General features: G+C 37.1%; 1 protein-coding gene across 5 annotated transcripts; it reads left to right on the top strand.

The window, feature by feature from the left end:
• The first annotated feature begins 4,475 nt into the window (after positions 1 to 4,475).
• LOC106861413 (NEDD4 binding protein 2 like 2) lies at positions 4,476 to 20,911 on the top strand. 5 transcript variants are annotated; one of them, XM_014889785.2, is made up of 7 exons: positions 4,476 to 4,646; positions 5,837 to 5,921; positions 7,038 to 8,473; positions 15,505 to 15,629; positions 16,046 to 16,134; positions 16,455 to 16,531; positions 19,619 to 20,911. In XM_014889785.2, exons 2-7 carry the CDS (start codon positions 5,919 to 5,921, stop codon positions 19,815 to 19,817), a joined length of 1,929 nt encoding a protein of 642 aa, XP_014745271.2. In that variant the 5' UTR covers positions 4,476 to 4,646; positions 5,837 to 5,918; the 3' UTR covers positions 19,818 to 20,911. The 5 variants fall into 5 exon arrangements, with proteins under 5 accessions (XP_014745271.2, XP_014745270.2, XP_088015684.1 ...); XM_014889784.2 differs by having other exon boundaries at positions 4,571 to 4,789; XM_088159558.1 differs by lacking the exon at positions 16,455 to 16,531 and having other exon boundaries at positions 4,578 to 4,789.
• The last annotated feature ends 461 nt before the right edge of the window (positions 20,912 to 21,372 follow it).

Raw genomic sequence — 21,372 nt, 5'->3', positions numbered from 1 at the left:
GCAAGGACTGCAGAAAGCCTTTCACTCCACCTACTCATCTGCTTTCTCCATTAAATAGTTAATAGCTACACTGGGACACCATTAAATGACCTACTAAAGTAAGTCAGTCTATTAAAGCAAGAAGCATTACCCCCTCACAAAACATGTCCTTGTTTGTCAGCTGTAGACTTATCTTTATCTCTGACTTCTTCCTAAAGAGGTCATTGCCTATTTGGAGGCATGCATGGGAAGAGAACAATAAAATGCTTAATGTTACAGTAATCACAGAAGCAAAAACATAATTTAGATTTTTAATATCCTAAAACATTCTGGTTTAGGACATTAAATGTAAAACATTTTAATAGTAGTGAATCAGTATTTTGGGAGCCTGTACCAGCAGTCTTTCTTTCCCTGGTGACTAGCTCAGTTAGTGAATTAAATTAGTTTCTCCTCTGAGTTACCTATAATTGATTTAAGTGCTCTCCATCCTTAATTGAGATGTAGGATAGGAGGTGGGAGAGGATAGTACACAACTTGCATATTCTTAAGCAATGCCATTAGCATAACAAAATGGGAAAAAATTAAGAACTTTCTACTGTAAGTTGTATCTGTAAAGTGAGCATCTTAGTTGTTCAGCTTCAAGAAATCAAATAAAAGTAATTTCAGGTAAAAACTGGCTAAAATGAACAAATATTTGACGAAACAGATGTCAATATGGACATAACTAAGCACATTGCACTAAACTTTCGTAGTATTTGATCAACTTCTTTCCTTTCACTTAAACATTAGTATATTAAGCATTAAATACTTGAACATATTGTGATCCGTAAAATGCTGAGTATTTTTTAGTTGCTCTATCTGTTGCTTTCTTTCTTCTACTCACACTTTTTGCTTTTATCATTCCACTGTCTGGCCTCAGTTTAAAGCGATTTACTTTAATGTCCCATTGAATTTCAGTCCACTGAGGGCATTACACTCAGCCTCCTTCATTTTTATGTAAATGGAAGATGCTATTTAGAGAGTCCCACAGACTAAGCAGTAACTGGACCTTCACCTTGAGTGTCAGCTTCCTAGAAACTCCCCGTGCTCTACTTTGAAAGACATGAATTGTTCAGAATCCTGTTTCCTTGGCTGGCTTTCACTACCCAAAAGCTCAGCTTTGTTGTGGGCCAGCAGTTGTTATATTGTCTAGAGTCTTAAAAGTTAAATCTCACCATTCTTTTAGTTCTGTTTTGCTGTAGCACTTGAGACGTAAATCACAGAACAGGTGCCTTACTGTCAAGAAAGAAATCTATGTATCATGCAGATTTCAGATAAAAATAATTAAAGATTTTAAGAACCTCCAAAATAAACTAACTAGGTGTTACTTTTCTTTTTGCCCCACTATTTTTAGCTCTGAAAGTATTCATCCAGTACCAGAAGGGAATTAAATTAACAATATTTAAATTACAAACTAGTTATATCATATGAAAAAGAAATACTAATCTAGCCATGGCTTAAACATCACTTGCTACAATCTGTTGAATATATAAAATAACACTCCTATCTCACATAATCAGCAAGCTACTTGGATTTTTTTAATTTGTAACAATAAATAACTTTATCGAAACTCTAATACTTGAATTAATTTTCAAGTTGAAGTTTAAAAAGAAAAGCCTCCATATTATCTGTGGAAATTAATAAGTAAAAAGCTCTTACTGTATTTTTTACCACGCAAATTTTGATGTGACATTTACATACCAGGATTTCTCTTAGCCATATAAAAGCTTCAGAAAAACAATTTCACAAGTGACATTCCTGTTTTTTTGAGTAAACCAGTTCTTTTAAAGTTCACCAGCATTTCTCCCTAGAGATAGTTCGATTTAAAGTCAAAAATTATGCAATGGAATGTCTTAAGTCATTTTGAAGCCTCACATTTTCAAACAAGATTTAGTAGAGTGACAAGACAAACTATGACCCAAGACCCTTTAGAAAGAGGCATCATTAAATCCAAGTCTGTAACTAGTCATCTTGAACTCAAAGAGGTGCTATATTTAAATACTATTAGAACAGTGTTATGAGGAGAAGACAGATCACTCTGCTATGTCATCTGATAATGAGATTACAAGATCTAAATGATTGAGTTATCATTCCATATTAACCCTTAAACATAAAAGCCAATCTCAAGTAGTGTCCATTGGATAATTTTATTTTTTCCCCTTTTAATAACAGATGGAGTCTCATCATTCTGTCCCTTAAATTTGCCTGATCTTTTCTAATAAAAGGCATAATACAGGCATTTATTGTTTCACTAACAAATATTTAATTTTCTGCGTTAATATTTTCATTTCAGCTACCTTCTTTACGCTGAGTTATTTTGGAAACTTTTATCTAAAATGTTTCTGAAAGTAATTTTAATGGAAGCCTTTCCATACACAAAAGAATAGTGTGATGTTTTTATTAAAAATACCCAGTTCTCAAACAAGAACAAAAGCAGTTTTGAAGAGGCAGGACAGCAATTAGGCAACATCATGGACGGGAAAGAGTAGCAGAAGCACTTTCTCTGGCAGTAGTTTCATTTTAGTGTGGTTTACCTGTAATTTGAAATTGCACCTTAAAGCTTTTTTTTTTTTCTACAGAGCCTGAGATTTGGCCCATGCAGAAGAATGCAGTGCAACAACTTTGTTTGGTACAAGTATCAGAGATCTCTGCATTGCATTTAAAGATCAACTACACTAGTGAACCATAATGGAATCAGGATGATCTTCCAAAGTGGTCAGTTGCCATCTTCCCTTTTTAATGCAGGAAATCAAATGTAATAACTACTCTGAGAAAATGCTCCATTTGCATGTTCGAACACTCAATTTACATAACATCAAAACTCTTTATTTTTTAAAAAGAACATTACTCACTTCTCATATACATATAAATTGGTGTGATCTCTAAGGTTCAAATCAACTTAAACTTACTTGGAAAACGGAATCAAAATCTGATTTAAAAGGTGGAAAATTTTCCTTTCACTCTTCTCTTAAATCAGTTAAAGCCTACAATTCATCAACTAATATGAAGGTGGTGTAATAAGTGTCTAGGTACGCAGGAATAGATAATTTTTCCTAATTTGTTATCTATGCAATAGCACTACCTCACTTTTAGATTTTTACCTTTGTGAGACACTATCACTTCCACCACAATCATAGATGCGTATTACATACAGGAAGTGTGGTTTGGGTGCCCCATAGTAGTGCCACATGGTAGCATTCTGAGTAACTTTATAAACATATGCAAAAATGAAATTATAAAATTCGGACTCCACTGAAAACAAAGAAAAAATGTGATCTCTTAATTCTTCTTTGTAAATATTTTCACTATTACAGTGTTTAACCTCTTGGTTGCTTTTTCCTACCCTATCAGCTTCTCCTAACAATGTTTCAGACTTTTTTATAATCTAGTACAGGACAAGAAATATGGGGGAATTATTTGCAGCTTTGTCTCAAGCAAGAGACTTCCCATGTGCTGCATAATTCCCACATAGGAGCAGTAGCAGCTATAACAGGATCATCAGGGAAAGTGTATTTCATTATACTCAATGAGGTTGAAAAAATGACATTAGGGTACTGCCAGTTGTAACATGTGGCTTATTTAATTAGGTACAAGTAATAGGAGAACTCCCCAAATTAAATTCATCTGAGACAATTACTACATACAATATGAATGCTTGAGAGCTCTGATCTCCACATATTACTTGCAAAATGTCCAAGTGCAGCACTCTCACTCTTTCTAAATGGTTAGCTTGGGTGTTGCATGACTTAGTAGGGAAGCATGTAATTACTGCTACTATAGATGAAAAATAGTGGCAAACAGGGAGATTCACTTCAATAGCTCACTTCTGATCTAGATTAAAATGCTACCGAAGACACATCCATACTTTCCAACAAAACAAGGCTATCACCTGGCACAGGAAAGGAGATTATCCTTTGGTTGCAGGGTTAACTGGAAGAAATGCCTGGCCAGCGGATTTGACCAGTTTTCTTTCTACCATTTATAGCAAATAAACTGATTTCAGTGACTTTACAAATCACATACTTTAAAACCTCCATAATCCATTGGGTGATGTGAAAGAATAAACGTTGTAGGTATTTAGAATAGCCGAATCGCTTAGTGGACCTCTTGTGTGCCCTTATGAAATTTGGGGAATTACTGTTACAGGACTGAGGCGTTCTATAGGAAAAAATGAATGTGGTTTGCCCTGCATAGTATCACAAGACTTGAAAAAAAAATAGCTACGTCATGTTAAAATTTTTCTTTATACATGCAGGAGGGAAAGTTGCAAATCCATTTTAAGTATACTACACACGTCTAAGAAACTTGGGCAGCTTTTACACGATCGACATTCCTCACCGGAACTCTGTTGATGTCCCCTCCCACAGACCAGAACGCCACCTAAAGCAGACGCCCCGACACGCAGAGAAGCCAGCCCCGAGGAAGGGCAGGGCAGCCTAAATCCCACCCCCGGTGCTGGCTCCGGGCACTTCCCACCGGGCAGAGCGCGCGGCGCCTGGGGGAAAGCTCCGCCCACTCCCGCCCCTCACGGCGCCACGCGCGGGCCGAGGGGGCGGAGGGAGGCGGCGCCATTTTGGGAGCGGGGGTCGTTGGCGCTGAGCCTCCCGGCCGGGAGTCGCTGCCTTGAGGTTCGTGTTCCCCGCTGCTGCTCGGCTGGGCCGCGAAGGGAAGCTGCTTCTCGTCCGCCACCACCGAGCTGTGCCACCACCGGGCGGGGAAGGGGCAGCGTGGGGATGGCGGTGTCAGCGCGCAGGAGCCGGTGGCTGCTGAGGTTGTGTGACGTGGGCGCCGCGCTGAGGGAAGTGTTTGTGTGTGGGGGAGAGGAGTGGGCTTTGTTCCTTGGGGAAGGGAGGGATGGGGCGGCTGATACACCTCCCGGAGGCATGGGGCCGGCGGCCGCGCCTTCACCTCGGACACGCCGCTGCCAGCCCGGTGTGGCAGCAGCGCCTGTTTCCCCCGGCTCCCAGGTGTATCCTGGTGCCATATGAGGGGCACAGGGCTGTGCGCCTTGTGGCTGCCGTACCCACCGTGCAAGGAAAGCCAGACAGTTCCCATGTCTGTAGATTCTGCCAAATAGGCCTTATTTTTCCATTTAGGAAAGGTACTGTACAGGTGGAGTCCAAGGCCTTGAGTTAGTTAATTGAACCTTCTGGGTGTTTCACAGGTCATTTAAAGTGGTAAATAAGTCTGGCATGGTTCAGTCCTTACAGCCAGTTCTTTACAGAAATTATATGGACCCGAACTTGCCCCATTCCAGAGGTGAGAGTGTCAGAGAGACTGCACTTTTTTTGAGCATGCTTGCTCTGTCCTCGCCAAGGACGTAGGTGATTATGCTTTTGCATGCAGCTTCACTCTCTCCAAGGTTAGTGAGGGAAAGTCTTTTAGAGATTAGCAAGAAAGGATATTTATATGTGGGACAGTCACAGAGCAGCATTTGGTGTGATTGGAGAGCTTGTCATGCAGCAAGCGTTCACATGGTTGCTGTTTTAATTCCACTTCAGGAAATGGGGTCTGCTCAAACACCATCCCAGAAGAAGATGAGGACATAGAAGCTAATAAGGTTACCTTTTTTTACCCCAATACTGTTTTTGAGTGGAGGCAGAGTAACTTTTTTTTTTTTAGATGGAGATAGACTCAATGATTAGTAGTAATGTCATGCTTGCTTTCTTATGTGCCAAAAGGAAGCGTTAGGAAGCTGGAGATAGGCATAAAACACATAAGTCTTGAGAAGAGGAGAGAGCATAGTACCAATATTGAGGAAGAGAGAGAGTTGCATGGCCATGTTTCTTCCCCTTCTGACAGTAATGCTTTCTTCCAGGTACTAAAGTCAACTGTGGACAGTAAAATCTCCTTGGTTTAGCCAGTTTGAGACTGAGAATGGCGAGTTTCTCTTCCTTTGGATGGTAAGTGAGAAAGTGCCTAGAGTAACAGCTTTTCTTGTCAGTTTTGCAAGTGAACATGAAGTGGGGGTAATGGTTACTTACAAATCTTCCCATAACACTTCCTACAGATCCTTTTCAGATGAAGAAAAAAATTATTTTCTTATCCAGGATGAAGGGCATGTGACACTTTGTTAATATTTAGTTGTAGAAAGCTGAAATGTTTCAGAAAACATTTCTTTCTTGTTTGAAACTGCATTTGTTTGGAGGGAAAGAACTTGCTCTTTTTTGCATACTGTGTAGACTTCAAAATCCAAGAAATCCAGACTAATAGATGGATAATGGCATGCCATAGTGGTTAGTGCCATCTTGCTTTGTAATAGCTTGTCTCTGAACCTGTCTGGAACTTAGTGGTTTAATTCTTAGAATTAAATCTGTTTGAGAGTGGAATTTTTTTGTGTGTTTAATTTTAGAAGACATGTAAGCAAATGGTCTTGGTCCCTAACAAAAGTCTTTAGTAGTTCCAAAACCAGAACCACAGTAACAGATTGCAGCTTTGCTTTTAAGTCTTATTTGACTAGTTCGAAATTACAAATGGCAATCAGCACCTGTTTGGTTGGTGTTAAATGAATTAGTTGAGTTTGGTTCATGTCACAGAAGACAATCCTCATGGTTGAAGTAGTTGCATTTTTATTGTTCTTATTATTAGTGATATCAAGCATCAGTTTGTGCATTGGAAGTTGGCACATACTTATGTGTAAAGGAGATTTCAAACACTTGTTGAATAACAGCTAGTTAGAGAACGTTAGTAACGTACATCAGAGATTGCTGAAGTAATTAATTTTTCAAATAGTCACATTTTAAAAGCATGATTTGCAAATTATTTAAGGCATATCATAAAATGTGACTGCTGGATTGATACAGCACTAATGTTATTTTTTATTAAAGATGAGCCGTAAGTAATATAGCAATCTCGTTTATACTGTACTTGTGGTAGAGGATGTCTGTTTTTCTTATGGGTGAGTACATTCTAGTTATGACCATGGAGAGTGTGATGTCATAGGCCTGAATAACTTCAGCTTTTTTATACTTTACTTTAAAAATGTGCATGCTGATAAAGTATTAATTCTTTTTTCTAAGATTCTTCATGCTGAAAATACAGTAAGGCTCTTGGAGTGTCAGGACGAAATCAGAATTGGACCATATTCTAAAAGAATGAAGTCAACAGAAGGGGCTTGTGAGAAACTCCCTGAGGATGATAACAAAGGTACTCAGAAGAAAATGGATATTGAGAGAAAATCAGATGGTTGGATACCTACATGTGCCTTAGATAACCAAGGGCAGCATGAAATGCAGAAGCAAGAGAAAATACCTACTGGTGCCTTGGGATCCTTGAATGAAGTTCTCCCTGAAAGTAATCCAGTGCTTAGTCAGACAGTTGATTTAGAAACTGTGCAGAATATAAATCCTCCATTTGCATCAATAAATGACTCCAAAGTTGAAGAAGAGAAGGACCCCTCTATTTCAAGTAATGCTGATCAAGATAATATTGAGAAAAGCAGTACATCATTCTTAGTAAATAGAAATGAATCAGACGAAGACTTTTTTACAAGCAAAGATTTTATAGGGCCTATTTACAAGCCTCCCAAAAGTAACAAACAGGACAAATCTGGCAATTGCAATGAATGGAGTGCTGAAGGAGATGGGAATGAATTACATGAAAACAGATGTAAAGGAAAGGAGGTGAAGAATATGCAGGCTGTTTCTGCCACTGTACCAGAAATAGATGATGAACTGGATCAGTTCTATAAAGAAATTCACCAGCTGGAAAATGAAAATTTAGATACTAATGTTCAGGAAAAAGAAACAGAAGTTTCTCAAGAGCAGCACTCTGCTTTTAACTCTAGTCAAAGCTCGCAAGAGAATTATCAACCTATACTTTTGGGCAATCCACAGCCGTTTTACGAGAATGGACAGTGTTGTTTGGGGGAGCAGCACAATCAGAAAACAAACAACGAGCAGCAGTTAGTTGTGGAAACAGATGGCTGGAAAACTGAAAATACCTTTAATGGCCAAGTAGATACTTGGAACTGCTCAGTGCCTGAATTCAGACCTGCTTGGCAGACCAGAGCATCTTTCAAAAAACCTCAGGGATCTTTTCCTCCTAGATTAAACCATTATTCCCATTTTCAGATATTTGATCCCCCGCTACGAATCCCAAATGTTCCCCCTTCTCAGAATGGGCGACTTCCTTATGAAAGTTACCATCATTACCATGGAAGTAGTGATGCCAACAGTCATGGTCCATTGCTTGATCAAAATACCAACTATTCTGGTCATACTGACATGCGTACTACTCAGGTCTTAAGAAATGGAAACAATGATCAGACCCGACTCCAAAGTAGTGGTTTCTGTGAAACCAGAGAAGAGTGTTGGAAGGATCCAAAATCTGACAGTACAGAAGGAATGCACAGCTTTTCTTCATTGCAGTTATCTGAAGAAAGATTCAGTTGTTCACAGAAATTGCTTTTAATCTTAAGAGGCCTACCAGGTTCGGGGAAATCAACCCTTTCTCGGTAAGTAAAGAATTAAAGCTTGAGAAGTTTATTCAAAATTCAAAATTGAAAATAATTGGTTTTGGTGTATTAATGAAACTAAGCATTATCTCATTCGCTTTTTTCACAGTATGGTCTGTCAATTGCTCTTCCTTATTTGTGAACAACGCACAAGAAAAGTAGTATTTTTTTCTTCAAAATGTACTTGTTAAAGTCTGACAGGGTTAAAAAAGCAAGGTACCACCTCCAACTTAGATTTCCCCTTTCGTCTTTTTTTGGCGTATTTTAAAAAGCACAAAAAGTGACAGAGCACAGATGCTACCTGTATTAAGTGAAAATAAGTTTCTCTTGTGTATATAAAAAAAAGTTGTTAAATCAGTGCTTACTGATTGAGTTTCATCCAGAAACTACATCACGGATGGGACGTAGTTATCTTCTGTGGTTATCATCTATTGTATGTGAGGAGCCTGTGGAATAGATAAAGTGATCATGTCCTTACTTATTTTTCTATGTCAAGGAGAAATATTGTATTAGTAGATTTTTCCTGATATTTAGGAGACAGTCATCTTCATAGTACAGCTAGAAATCTCTAATAGATTTGTCTTACATGTTTCAGTAATTTTCGCTATAATTTTTTTGTAGTTACTGATTGCTGTATTTTGCAAATCTGCATTTTTGAAGCTGCATGTCCCCAGTTGGTATTACTGCAATAATTCCTTTAATATGTGAAGGCAACTTAAAAAAATTTTTAAATAGCCCTATGGAAAAAATCTTGCCTCATTCAGTCCAGAGATTGGATAATACTTAACATGAAGGTACCAAATAAACTTGTTTTCCATGTTTGATGTTCTAAATAATCTCAAAATCTTTCTCCAAATGTATGACTCCTATTTTCTGAAAAAATTTAAGTATTTTCAGGTTTTTAAGAACATGTATTTGTGCTTTTTTTCATCTCTCATTAGTGAGATCAGTTCCTAATTTTATTTAGCAGATGGTAAAGTGGGCACTGTGAGATCAAGGTTAAGAATAGTTACCAAAAGTGAGTGCAGAATTTGAAGGCATGGGGCTTGTTTTTCAGTGTATTCAATTACATGCAGTTTTATGTGTTTAATGCTTGGTTGCAATTATTAATTCCCATTAAATCATGGATCTTGGATACCTTAGGGAAAAAACATCCCAGAATTAATGGGTGCCGATGGGAAAAATACCTTTATTATTAGATAAGTCTTAATAAACATATTTTGAACATGTTTTTCTGTGTAACATCATAGAATTCTGCAGCGTGGACTAGGACAGCAATGATGTTACACCTGAGGTCATATTAATACCCACAGGTATCTTTGCAGATGCAGCATTTTTGGCACCTGCAGACAAACCTCTACCCTTTGTGCTGGTAAAATAACTGTGAAGGAAAAGCGGAAAACAGACGTTGCATATATGGATCAGCACTAGCGGGGAATGAAGTGTATCTTGCAAGTGGCTTTCCCAAGCAGGAAGTGGCAGCAGAGCTAGTAGTGAGACCTTGGAAGCTAAAATTTCTATTTGTGTTTTGTGCTAAGTAAAGGTTCTTATGTACAGACACTTTTCTTCCCGCTCACAAACTTTACTTGTGTGTGTCTTGAATCTTCCACCAAAGTTTGGTTTTTTGTTTTGACTCTTCCATTCCAACTAAGCAGTTGGAATTACGGGCACATTTTTTGGAAAAGTAGTGGATGTGAACTAGTCCACTGTTCTGCTTGGAGGAGGTCTGTCACCATCACTGGATCAGGTCAGGTATGTCATTGTCAGGCCTGATCTCAAAAACACCACAGAGATTCCTGTGGTCTCACCAAACTTCTCTAGTGCAGTGCAAACCACCTAGGTAAGTAATTTCTTCCTAATCTCCAAACTGAAGTTCTCGAGCTGTAATTTGCATGTCCTGTCTAATAACATGTGTTGTTATGTAGTAGAATATGGCTCATCTTCTTTGCAGCTTCCCTTCTGATAAGGGAGAGGTTTATTCACTGTAGTAGGCTGACATCAGACCTTTTACTGTCTCCACTGCCAGACTAGACAAACCCAGCTGCTGTTCGTCTCCCCTTGGAGGTTGTATGCCTGTAGCCATCTTTGTAGCCATCTGTTCAGCCCTCCCATGTTTTTCAGCATGTCTTTTGAACTGGGAAGTCCCACACTGGAGACAATATTTCAGAATTGACCACACAAGAGCTAGGCGGAGTGAATGATACCTGCTCACGTCATCTCCTGGGTAAGCTTCCTCTGCTGAAGCTCAGGTGGTGATTTGCCCCACCTTTGAATCACTCATCTCATTTGATGTCCGCTGTCCTCAGACTCTTTTCAACATAGCTGCTCTACCACTCACTTTCCTGCCTGTGCTGAGGCTTATGTTTCATCAGTTGTAGAACTTTACTTTTCCTTGTTGAGCTTCCTGGTGTTTTGCTTAGCCCAGTTCTCAGGTTTCTCTGTGGTTTTCTGGATAGAAGTTTCACTGTTCAGCTCAGTGTTGAGCACCGCTGCTGATTGGGTGTCGCCTGCAAGTTCTCTGGCTCATTGTCCAGGTTAATGATGAAGATACTGAAAAAGTGGTTCTTGCTATATCCTTTGTTCTCTGCTTGTTACTGGCTGGGAGATGATGTTGGAAGCTTTGATAATTTCTGAATATGCTGCATTCATCGCTCAGTCCTTATTGACAAAGGCACTTGTTTCATCAGAGAGTGCATTCTGGTCAGTAAAGGATGCTTTATCTGTTGCAAACCCCACATTGACTCTTCCTGGTTACCTTAATTTCCTTAACGTGTTTGGAAATAGATTTTTGAGGATGCACTCCATTGTTTCAAGAATAGAGCTTAGATGAGGTTGAGCAGCCAGCCATTAGTTCTTTGTGTCTTTGTCTTTACTTGCCTTAAATATGAGCATAACATCAGCCATTTTTGGCTCATTGGGGAGCTCCACTCATCTCATGGATTTATTTCTTGTGTCCACTTGACTTAGACAATCCTAGCCCCTGAGACTCATATGAAATCCTGTTTCTTAACCATCCATTTCCATTTTTGTTTTCCTGTTCATTTCCAATCATGGGTTTTGGTCTGTGCTCACTAACTCCATGTCTGCTTCTGAATTCTAGGGTGATTTCTTCAATTATAGCCGTCTTATTTCTACCCAGATTCATTTTCTCCCTGTTTCAGACAGTGGTATTATCTCCCTCCCAACTTCATTATACCCAGTGTCTTCCCTCTGCTTCACTCTTTGCCTTGGCTCTGTTTCCTGGCTCTGCTGCCAATACCAAGTTGCATGTTCCAATGTTTATACCACGATGCTTCGTGCGTCCTCCTATTTTAGGCCAATTTTGTTCCTTGTATTGCCATTCTTGTGTTGGGAGAAATTTGTTCTTATGATGCAGTATTGGTCCTGAATCAGCTTCCTGCCACTGCCCAATTGCTCTGTTCAGGATTGGTTTTACTGCAGTGAGAATCACGAGTTCTTTTCACTACTATTTGCTGTGAACATGGCATTTTAAAGCTGTATACCTTGGGCAGATTTATGAAAAGTTTTTGCAGCGCAAACAAGCACATGGACTTTGTCAGATTTCACCTCTTCACTCCAAAGCTTTTCAGAGAAAAGCTTAGAATAACAGAATGTTATACAAATGCTTTGTTTTTTCCTTGGTTTTGGAAGAGATTGAGCATTTAGTTAAAAATGTTTGGAAACAGTTTGGCCAGACAGATACCCAGCAGTGTTAGCTTTAGCCCAAGTAACCAAAGTCTGCTACAATTAGAAATAGATGATCATGTGATGTTACAGTCCTGGGAAAAGTTACAGGAAAAGAGACTTGTATTTTTAAAACATTTTGCTACTGAAGTTGGCAGCAATTGCAATTTGCCTTTTCTCCATAAATATCTAAGCATTAATTTGAATGAAAGGGAGCTTAATGAAATTGAAAGAAGAAATACTGGTGTCATTTAACAAGTCCATTTTTAATTAAACTCAGTAATATATAAGAACAGTTGTCTTTCTCTGGGGCCATTCTTCTTCAGAGCAAAATCTTCTGAAGGGAAGAGTTAGAGTTGGTGTTTATAGCTGAATGTAGAAACAGTGGTGTGCTATTGTTTCTAATTATGTATTTATTTAAACATTGTTACAGTGTTTATTTAAACAGCGCCTTTAGAGGATCATTTACATGGCTCAATGCTGCATATTTTGAAACTGTATTTAGTTATTGCCTACTTTTTTCTTCATCCACTATATGCTAGCAGTTTTAAATAGGTTAATTATTAAATTGAGATACCTTTTTTATTATAAAATAACTTATCAAAGTAGGCTAAACAGGTTACAGATTAGGGGACTGCATTAGTTTTGAAGAAAAAGAGTTTGTGTGTGTGCATGCATGCATGCACACATGCATTGGAAAAAATGTGTGTTGGTTTGCTGACTCGTTAATATTTTTATTTCAACATGAGATTTTTGTATGTCAGGATAATAGCTTGTATTAGATCAGATAGCATTTCTGGAAAAAATAGGTGAGCTGCTTTAATTTCAATGTCCTACTGTGTTCAAAGGTGTGTTTTTGCTTGGAGGGAAGGTTTATAGTGAAGATGTATTACAGCAGCTGGATAATATGCTACTCATACCAAGCATGGGTGCATACGGGTGCTGACTAATCTATCATTTGACTCTCATTAGAAATACGTGTGTTTTTTTTTCTTTTTTCATCTCTTAAAAGTGGAATATTATCCCTGTGGGTTTAGATAGTAATGATGCTTTTGTTCTATAGGTATGCTTTTTGTTTTTTCTGTTCTTTAGTTCATGGGCCTGGGATAAATTTTTATTTCCAAGCACGTGTTAGAGGTAAATGAATTTTTCCATATGATGTCACCCAGTAGTTTTCTGCTTTGAATTTTAAAAATTTAAGTACTGTGAATTCTGAAAGAAGTAATTGTCAGGCTTTTAAAATGTTAGGTTTTATGATTTAATTTCACAATTTAGAAAGAGGTTCCAGTCATTACTGTAATATTTAAAGTTTCAATTCATAAACTTGTGACTTTGTGATAGCTTGTGTGTTGCAGATGGGCTAAGGGCTCTGTTACCCTGGCCTCTTTGGTAACTACTTTGCCTTCTCAAATTTTATGAGCTTAGGATATTAAATCTGTTTTTTCATTTATATTGGTTAATTAATAATTGTGGTGTATTCTGAACTTCAAGGAATACTAACAAACTATTTCAAGAATACACTTTGTTGGTGGGTTTGCAAGATTTCTGAGTCCTTGTCTTATTGCTACTAATGATGTTTGGAAGTTACAACGAAAGAATTCGAGTAAGTGATTTATTCTCCAGAACATGAGCAAATAGAGTCAGTTCTTAGAAATAAAAATGAAAATCAATGTCTCATGAGTGTTGATTTGTCAGTTGATATATTCCTATAGAGACCTGATGCTCAGGCTCCTAGGAACAATAGGGGTGTGTCCACCTACTCAGCCAATATAAGAATCCCAGATATTATTTGCTATCTTTATTTATTAAGGCAGATGATTCTTTAGGATATGTGTATATACAGTCAGCACACAAGGAGTGAGTGTGGAAGATGGATCCAGTTTTTCTGGCATTATTAATTGGCAAACGTAGCATACTGTAAATAAGAGAATGAAGCCATGTGTGAAAAATCACAGCCAAGTAACTTAATGAATATAAATTTGTTAAATATTTTATACAAGAGAGGAAGACGGATAAAAAAATTGGTGCTGTGTGTGGTGTAAGATTTACTGGTGCCATTTGATCTATTCAGAACAAAAATAGATGATTAATCCTCCCACCCTCTTCTAAACCAGTGTAATACACACTATTGAAAGATCTAGGCTCTAACAAAACCAATTATTTATCAGTGTTCAATAAAGTGAGTGCACTTCTCAAATAGCATTGCTATTTGTCCTGAAGCAACCTTAAAGCTCTGGAAAAGGAAGAACAAAGAGGAAATAACAGTTTGTATGCAGCTTTGATCACATTATTTGACATTGCACCATTAGTAGTTTCTTCTGGTCTTTAGTAATCTGAATTTTGTTGTACGTATGTCTGTATCTGAAAAGCAAACATAACCAGCAGTGCAGTTGTGGAACAGTAAACCTGTAGGAGTATAAACCAGCGCGTGATAGAGTGTCCCAGTCGTTAAACTGTGATTCATAACGGGCTCTTGGTGACAGGTGGCAAAACATAGCTAATTTCTTGTGTAGGGATTACATTTAAGTGGCTCTTCATGCAGATATGTATGGGAAGACTTGCTAACTTAGAATTAACATATCTTTATTCCCCTAAGTTATTTGGAATCTGCCAATTCTTTCTTTGTTCCTGCACCTCAGCAGTAGTGCAGTCCCACATACTGCTAGTACAGTTCAGCTTTTGTAGCCAGTGGGTATGTTGCCTATTTCTAAACTAGAATAGTTCCCTAAATTTCTATAGGACAGTGATATCTGAGTGTTGCAGTGGGCACTACATGCTCTGTGGCACTAACTGGCTGTTTTCTGTTTTCAGATTTAAATATGCCATAGAATTAAAAAGAGACATGGTGGCTTCAAGTCCAATCTACTCCTGTTCTGTAGGCTGGACTTTAAACAGAATTGTAATGTTGTCTCAGTTACGTAAGGTTTTCCTTTAAACACTGATTTCCAAGGACTTTCTGAAACTAGGTTTACATTTGGCAGAATGGGGAGTTCTCATGATCAGATTGCTTTCTAGACGTATTTCCAAGTGAAGATTGAGATGGAAAATGTTAGCAAATACGTTCAGTTATTATGAGGTACTTGGAACTTGCTGTAGTATAGTCATAAAATTAGATGGATATAAACATCTCTTGGGAGTGGAGAAGAAACAACAAATACAGAAATAGTAGAGGGAGGAAATATTGCTTTGATTTGGATTAGAATTATTAGTAATATATATGAGTGTCTTTTTATAAATCTGTTTGAAGTTTGCAAGAAGTTCAGAAATAGGTCACAGTTCATATTTTTTGATGTGTTTATCTCTCTGAAAATTAAAATTGAATATATTTCTATATTTCCCCTTAACAGTGTTCTGCTTGGTCAGAGTTGTGACGGCGTTGTGCTCAGCACCGATGATTATTTTCGTCAGCAGTATGGATACTCCTATAATGCTGCTCAGCTTGGTGATGCCCATGAGTGGAACCGGAAAAGAGGTTGGAATGAATAAAAGGCATCCTGTTAAGCTGTGTTACATAGAGGAAATAAAAGTGTAGCATAACATGTATGATTATTACGAGTCTATAAGAAAAGGAGTATATATATTTTAGCAAAGCATATATAGAAGTATTTCAAATATTTATTTTACTTTAATTCATGTATTATGCATTGAATATATGCATTGAATCTTGAACTTATACAAGGTTCAGAGTTTAAAATAGATAACCTTATTTCTTTGGGCATTAGGTTCTTGGTTCTACTTCTTTTCGTTCCTGCCTGTACCTTTTATTCTTTCTCTTAGAACAGAGTGCTTCAGTCGGAATAGATTAGTGAAAGAAAATCTGGGCCAGTTTATTTTTTTTGTTGTTTGAGTTACATGTGGTTTATTAACTTGCACAATTTTTCATTGCAGCAAAGCAAGCAATGGAGCAGGGAAAATCTCCAGTTATAATAGACAACACTAATACTCAAGCCTGGGAAATGAAGCCATATGTGGAAGTGGTAGGTTTTGTTGCATGATTATCACCTGTAACAGTTTTTCAAACTTAACCTCACATGTGATAAGTTCATGTGTTTTGTCCAGAAACATTTTTACTCAAGTTTTTAAAGAGAGAGGCTGCTTATTGGTAATGTTTAGATCAATTCAAGGATTGGCTTGATTCAATTTGCTTAGCCTGCAACAAAAGCTAAGACAGATTGGGAGTAAGTGAAATTCAGCATAGTACCACATCTGCATCTGTTTATTATGCATGTCTTTTATTTTTTTCTTATGTTCTATGTGATCATGATACACATCACACGTATTTCTTTGCTTGCTGCAGGCTCTAGAAAAAGGATACAGAGTGGAATTCCATGAGCCAAATACTTGGTGGAAGTTTGATCCTGAAGAATTAGAAAAGTAAGGTTTCTCTTACTGTAAAAAAAGTTCCATGGATAAACAAGTAGACAAATAAATACCAGCTCCATCCTATTGGCCCAAAATGTCAATATTAAAATTTTATTGGACATGTGACTTAGAGTACTTAGAGTACTGTTGAACATGGGTCATTGAACTTCTGGGTTCTGAGAGTGCTTGGGAAGTTGCTTATTCTTCCTGGATAATGTCCTTTTGTCTTAGATATATCTGCTTTAGGAATATATAAGGTATCAAACCAGCTCAGGGATATTTCTGTGTTTGAAAAGTAGTGTAATATTTTCCCAGCTGATGACAGAGTTCTCTCACTTATTTTGTTCTGTATGCATCCAGCTGACTTTGCCTCTAATTGTTTCGGCTTTGTAAAGTAACCCCTACAGTGCACAAAGTATGTGTGTATAATGCTTGCATTACTGACTTGGACTTTATTGTGTTTAAATGTTCTAAAGTTTTCACCTTTTGCTCGTAAGCTACCACTCACTTGTATCTAGAGATGGAGTTCTCTCTCTGTAGAATGGTAGCAAGTTTTTCTAGTTTGGCATGCTGCATAGACAAGTTGGGAATCTTAGTAATCAAGCACGTCAAAGATACTCAGCATGAGGTTTCCATTACATGAAACAGACTCATTTTCCAGGAAAATTCATGTTTCCACATGATCTTAACAGGTAACAGAGTAAACTGTTGTGTTGTTACTGTTGAATTTTATTGTTCAAGTAATAATTCTTGGACTAAAGTTGGTGTCTTTCCCAGAGCAAAACCCTTGAACTGTGAAGTGCTGTTACCATTTTTTTAGAAGATTCTTAGAACTATTTTAGCAGTTCTTGTTGCTTTAAATATTTAAGCAGAGGCCTATTTCCTGGAAACTATTTTTTGGGGAGTTTAAGTAAGGTGGTGATGTAAGTTTTCATGTTGTTCTTTAGTTACTTTGGGAGTGGGCTCCTGAGTTTTGTTTCATCAGCAAGCTTGCTGAGGGTGCAGTTGTGGAGGGTAGTAGGAAAGCATTTAATAGTGGCAGAACTTTGCTTTTATCAGTAGGTTCTGTGTTCCTCCACACAAAACAATGTTCCTCCTCCCATCTGTTAGGAGCTTCTGCTGCTGTGTCTGCTTTGGTTCAGATAGATGACTTTATGCTCTCTCAGTATAGCCAAGCTGCCAAAGAATGAGTGAAGACATGCCTGAAGAGGAGATACCAGTATTAAATGACACTATACAGCAAATTGATTTCCTTTTTTAAATCAGTTTCTATGCTTGATGCAATTTTGCTGTGGGTGATTTTATTATCCTGCCTTCCTCTGCAAGGAAAAGTACTTCCTCTTTTATGAAGTGATTATGCTCAAGTCCATTCAATTGTGGATGAGTGTGCACTTTATGTTCAGAGCACTTGAGCAGTAATCTTTTCCTAGGAGTACTAAGACAGGGAAAATATTGAATAACTTTATGCTTCTCCAGCATTTGGCATTAAAAGATTTAGACTTGCTCTTCTCATTTTTTGTCTGTCATGAATGTCAAGTGCTTTATAAAGTCCACGTATTTCTAGAGGGTTGACCTTTTCCTCTACCATTAACCTTGTTCATATTTGTGAATAAAATCAAAACTGCTAAGACTCACCAAGTGATTAGTTCAATATGCAGCTGCTCTTGGGCTGCTTTAGCACAACGTAGAAATTAGAAGGATTTAAACAATGAGCCGCATGCAATGATCACTCCGGTTTCTGGTGTTGTCTACGGGAAGAGTGTCTGTGAGAGAAATGCTCTGCTTAAGCGTTTTCTTTGTAGAAAAAAAGCTGAAAAAATACACATTTAAAGAGCCAATGTAATTTTGAATGGTTCTGAGATCACAAATTCTGTTCCATTCTGAATATGAAACTAGTGTGCAACCTGCAGTGTGCTTTGAATCCTTGTCAACTTAATACTTACTTCTTTGTTGTAATAAAACTTACAAAGTCCTGAGGGGACGTGGGTGGTGAGAAATCAATCTTCTAAAATATTTCTGTATGGAATATCATCTTTCCAGTATAGCCTGTTTGTTCCCAGTGTTGATTTCTTCTCTGTAGAACTGAGCAAGTTGGTAAGGCCATACCTCTTCTGTCCCTGGCAGAAAGCACAAAGGTGTAGAAATATATTCCCTGTTGCTTTGTTGTGGACATAATGTAGCTTGGACAAGGTTTCTTGGCAATAAGAAGTATTGGCTTATGATAAATGCTATTCGATGCTATCAATACATTTTGTTTCTGTTTTGTGTCTCTTTCAGATTAATTTCTGTTACAATTCTGTCAATTCTCTGACATTGTTTGTGAATGAGGCTTATGGTTTTCTTCTGGCAGAGACTGAAATTCTCTGCTAACGTGAATTTTAAGGTCCTAATCCATAGATACCGAGGAGATGTATATACTCTTAATGTAACGTGTGACAGTTCAGGTTCTTAATAGACCAAGTTCTCCCTGAACGTAGCTGGTCACTGAGCGCTGCAAGAATAGAACAGCACTTCTGGTACCTTTTCCCTTACATGTGTTTTAGTACATTTCTAAATTTACAAGTGTCAGTTAAAACTAGTAGGTGAAAGTGTTGTGAGCATGTCATTCTGGTTCAGAACTGAAGTTGTTTCTTATTCTGTAGAGAGGCTTCTTGATGAGAAAATATTCTGTCATTAAGTCTTGAAACAATGTAGCTGCATATTTTATGCTAGTTTGAACATTTCTTTCATAAGGAATAGTCTGTGCTATTATTCATCCCTCTACTCATTAGCTAGTATACTATGTAAAATCTGATGAATAAATAGTAAAATCCTTCTAAGGTAATTCGGGTGCATAGTTGCAGTGAATAACATCAAGTTTGTGTATAAAGAAGAGTAACTGTATTGTTTACTGCTACTCAATATGTGCAGCTATGAATTGTTAAAATAACGCAAGTTGAATGCTTAGAGATGAGGTTATAGAGTAATAAAAGCAAGCAGAAAAAATTGACAATTTAGAAGGTTTTTCCTTAAAGACTGTAACATGCAATTATATATAATACTTACATATGACTATAAACATACCAGACAATTTATTGATTTTTTTTTTTTTTTTTGTAGGAGGAATAAGCATGGGGTCACCCGTGAGAAGATTGCTCAGATGTTGGAACGATACGAGTATCAAATATCCATCCCTATTGTCATGAATTCAATGGTACCTCCCCACAAAAGCACTCAAAGACTACCTCTGCAGAGAAGACATAGGTGGGGAGACAATACAGACTCATGGAATTCTTTCAGTATTTCCAGTAGCCAGTAACACAGTTGCAGTCAGTTAATAAGATTTTATTATTTGCCCTTTTAAAACACATCATCACCTCCAATGAAGTAGTGATCTTCTGTGTTTTAAATATGACTATTTCAAGACCATTTTCTTCTAGAGGTTGTTCTTTTTAATGGACTTGTATGTAAATAAAATTGTACATTTCATGATTTTTAAAGCTATATTTATTAAAGTTGTAAGACCTTGGATTTTAGTAAAATATTAAATATAGTATGGTATATAGCAGAGTCTTTCTACATAAATCTAAGACAATGATGTCTGTCATACATTAGGTAACTTTTGAGCAGGTTTTTTTTAAGAAGGGGTAATATTAAGGGTCTTTTAAAAGAGAAGAGTTTATTTACATAGTAATCAATTTTAATGATTGTTATTTAGACTACTTACCATTTTGGAGATTTTTTTGAAAGCAACTACGTTCTGGATTGTCCTTTAGTTCTGTTTGGCATGTATTGCCCATTGGCAACATTTTCACGTGTGTTTTTGGATTTCAGTTAAGAGGTTTGATTTTTTTTCCGTGTTGTTTTGTTGGTTTTTGAGGTTTTTTTTCCTTTCTTTTTTTGATCTAAGAAGTTCATGTGGCAGCTGAAGCACCATTCTGCCAGTACAGTATTCACCAGCCATAAACTGTGCAATCTGGATTATTTTTTATTTATTCTCATTGGTAGTATATAAACTATGATGACGTTAGAACACCACCAACTTCTGTGCTGACTGAAAAAAACCCTAAATTTTATCACTAAACCACTGAAATTTCACAACTGTGTCTTTCTAAGTCAGTTTCTTTTCTTTGTGATAAAAATGAAATTTTAAAGAATTAGGCTGTCAATTCCCAGTCCACAGTTGGGATGAATCAATTCAGTATAAATAGTGGATATAATTCTGTAAAGCCATCTTGCAGTCCTGATTTTGGCATAGCCAATGTAATCTGTGTAGCACATAACAAAAAATGAGCCAGAATGGAGACTAACTTACTGCTCTTTTTCCCTTAAAAAAATGATGAATTTGTAAGTGTTCACTTTGGCTTTTTTCTAACAACTTGCTGTATTAATAAAATATATTTGTGTTGAGTATTGTTGAAGTAGTTCAATGCAACAGTTTATATTTTCAGGCTTGTAGGATTTTATACAGATGAGCATTATTGCTAACCTATTAGCTGAAATAACCTAACCACACTTGACTTCCTTATACACTGAATGACCAAATGTTGTCGAAGAGATTTTGTCAAGAACATGAGTATGTAACTGAAAGAATTTTGATGGTTATCTATTACTCATTTCATATCACAGTATCAGAATTTTGAGAATTGCAAAGCCAGCTTAATTTTAATTGTAGACAATTTTTGAATAGGCCCTAAAAATTTACTTCATCAATAAAGTATGAATACCATGAGAGCTGAAAATCTAGGTATATAATGAAGTATCTTTCTCTGGTTTTCTACACCTATTGTGCAAATTTATGTTTTAATTATCTGAAACAGAATTTAAAATGTTTCACTAACATAGGTATTACTAATATATTGAATTATGTGTAT

The sequence above is a fragment of the Sturnus vulgaris genome, chromosome 2 (assembly GCF_052056855.1).
Source record: "Sturnus vulgaris isolate bStuVul1 chromosome 2, bStuVul1.hap1, whole genome shotgun sequence".
NCBI classification, from domain to species: domain Eukaryota; kingdom Metazoa; phylum Chordata; class Aves; order Passeriformes; family Sturnidae; genus Sturnus; species Sturnus vulgaris.
The sequence above is the reverse complement of the archived record's forward strand: the minus strand, read 5'-3'. Positions and strand labels throughout refer to the sequence as shown.